At 63.6% G+C, this 2,541-nt stretch overlaps 1 protein-coding gene across 1 annotated transcript; it reads right to left on the bottom strand.

The window, feature by feature from the left end:
• Positions 1-1,407: 1,407 nt before the first annotated feature.
• LOC142486459 (palmitoyltransferase ZDHHC5-like) lies at positions 1,408-2,014 on the bottom strand (the record flags this gene model as incomplete). Its single annotated transcript, XM_075585054.1, has 2 exons — positions 1,408-1,839; positions 1,920-2,014. Coding segments are annotated over 2 exons (527 nt in total), but the record flags the coding sequence as incomplete, so codon positions are not given.
• Between the last annotated feature and the right edge of the window lie 527 nt (positions 2,015-2,541).

Genomic DNA, 2,541 nt, shown 5'->3' with positions numbered 1-2,541 from the left:
GGTGGAGAGAGTGGTGCAGAGAGACAGACGGGAGGAGAGAGCGGTGCAGAGACACAGACGGGTGGAGAGAGCGGGGCAGAGACGGGTGGAGAGAGTGGTGCAGAGAGACGGGTGGAGAGAGCGGTGCAGAGAGAGGCAGAGACGGGAGTAGAGAGCGGTGCAGAGAGACACAGACGGGAGTAGAGAGCGGTGCAGAGAGAAAGACGGGAGGAGAGAGCGGTGCAGAGACGGGAGTAGAGAGCGGTGCAGAGAGAGGCAGAGACGGGAGTAGAGAGCGGTGCAGAGAGAGGCAGAGACGGGAGGAGAGAGCGGTGCAGAGAGACAGACGGGAGTAGAGAGCGGTGCAGAGACGGGTGGAGAGAGCGGTGCAGAGACGGGTGGAGAGAGCGGTGCAGAGAGAGGCAGAGACGGGAGGAGAGAGCGGTGCAGAGAGAGACAGACGGGAGTAGAGAGCGGTGCAGAGAGACACAGACGGGAGTAGAGAGCGGTGCAGAGACGGGTGGAGAGAGTGGTGCAGAGAGAGGCAGAGACGGGAGGAGAGAGCGGTGCAGAGACGGGAGTAGAGAGCGGTGCAGAGAGAGGCAGAGACGGGAGGAGAGAGCGGTGCAGAGAGACAGACGGGAGTAGAGAGCGGTGCAGAGACGGGTGGAGAGAGCGGTGCAGAGAGAGACAGACGGGAGTAGAGAGCGGTGCAGAGACGGGTGAGAGAGTGGTGCAGAGAGAGGCAGAGACGGGAGTAGAGAGCGGTGCAGAGAGACACAGACGGGAGTAGAGAGCGGTGCAGAGAGAGACAGACGGGAGTAGAGAGCGGTGCAGAGACGGGTAAGAGAGTGGTGCAGAGAGAGGCAGAGACGGGAGTAGAGAGCGGTGCAGAGAGACACAGACGGGAGTAGAGAGCGGTGCAGAGAGACACAGACGGGAGTAGAGAGCGGTGCAGAGAGACACAGACGGGAGTAGAGAGCGGTGCAGAGAGAGACAGACGGGAGTAGAGAGCGGTGCAGAGACACAGACGGGAGTAGAGAGCGGTGCAGAGAGAGGCAGAGACGGGAGGAGAGAGCGGTGCAGAGAGACAGACGGGAGTAGAGAGCGGTGCAGACGGGTGGAGAGAGTGGTGCAGAGAGAGGCAGAGACGGGAGGAGAGAGCGGTGCAGAGAGACACAGACGGGTGGAGAGAGTGGTGCAGAGAGAGGCAGAGACGGGAGGAGAGAGCGGTGCAGAGAGAGACAGACGGGAGTAGAGAGCGGTGCAGAGACGGGTGGAGAGAGTGGTGCAGAGAGAGGCAGAGACGGGAGGAGAGAGTGGTGCAGAGAGAGGCAGAGACGGGAGGAGAGAGTGGTGCAGAGAGACAGACAGACAGAGGGGAGGAGAGAGCGCAGAGTGCTGGGGACACTGGGTGATGCACTCACTTTAGTGGAAGAAGGGGTAGAGCAGCTGCGTCCGCGTCTCCCCCACGGGGGTGGCTGATTCGGGGCTTGCCATAGCGGGGGCGATGGGGGGAGGGCAGGCAGGTCTCGGGCGCTCTCGGGCTGACATGTAGGGGGAGGAGTATCCTGCGGTCTCGGGCTCGGTCTCATCAGACGGGCTGAGAAGGCTCTGGTAGGAGAGGCTTCCGTTCTGGGTCTGGTTCAGGCTCTTGTAGGAGGTGGATGTTGTTCCCTCGGAGGGGAGCGAGGGGAGCGGCCCAGGGCCTCCAGTGGCAGAGCGCAGGCTGGAGGAACGAGCAGGGGGAGGGTGGCAGGAGGGGTCTGGCTCTAGACTGGGCTCAGAGCGCGAGCTTGGGGGGCGAGACAGCTCCGATAGAGGGACAGGAGACTCCTGCAGGCTGTCTACACGAGAGAGCTGTAAGAGAGGAAGAGTGCGTCAGAGATAAGGGAGAAAGGGAATGTCAGTCAGACCGTCCGCCAGCGTTCGGGTGTCACCTTGGCTGCAGGTTGGGCGGCGCTCACCCCGTACCCCGGGCGGTATCTGTACATGGTGGGGGTGGGAGGGCTCTCTGTGCCAAGGAGCGCGCTCTCTAAAAGAAAAGGAAAAAGGGCACGTGAGACCTCACCCACACTCCCCAGTCTGCTCTCCCCCACACTCCCCAGTCTGCTCTACCCCCCCTCTCCCCCCCACTCCCCCGTCTGCTCTCCCCCCACACTCCCCAGTCTGCTCTCCCCCACACCCCCCAGTCTGCTCTCCCCCACACCCCCCAGTCTGCTCTCCCCCCCACTCCCCAGTCTGCTCTCCCCCACACCCCCCAGTCTGCTCTCCCCCACACTCCCCAGTCTGCTCTCCCCCACACTCCCCAGTCTGCTCTCCCCCACACTCCCCAGTCTGCTCTCCCCCACACTCCCCAGTCTGCTCTCCCCCACACTCCCCAGTCTGCTCTCCCCCCCCAACTCCCAGTCTGCTCTCCCCCCCCAACTCCCCAGTCTGCTCTCCCCCCCAACTCCCCAGTCTGCTCTCCCCACCCAACTCCCCAGTCTGCTCTCCCCACCCAACTCCCCAGTCTGCTCTCCCCCCCCCAACTCCCCAGTCTGCTCTCCCCCCCCCACTCCC

This window comes from Ascaphus truei, unplaced genomic scaffold, assembly GCF_040206685.1.
Source record: "Ascaphus truei isolate aAscTru1 unplaced genomic scaffold, aAscTru1.hap1 HAP1_SCAFFOLD_881, whole genome shotgun sequence".
NCBI classification, from domain to species: Eukaryota; Metazoa; Chordata; class Amphibia; order Anura; family Ascaphidae; genus Ascaphus; species Ascaphus truei.
Note: the sequence above shows the minus strand (reverse complement) of the source record. Positions and strands in the feature narration are given on the sequence as shown.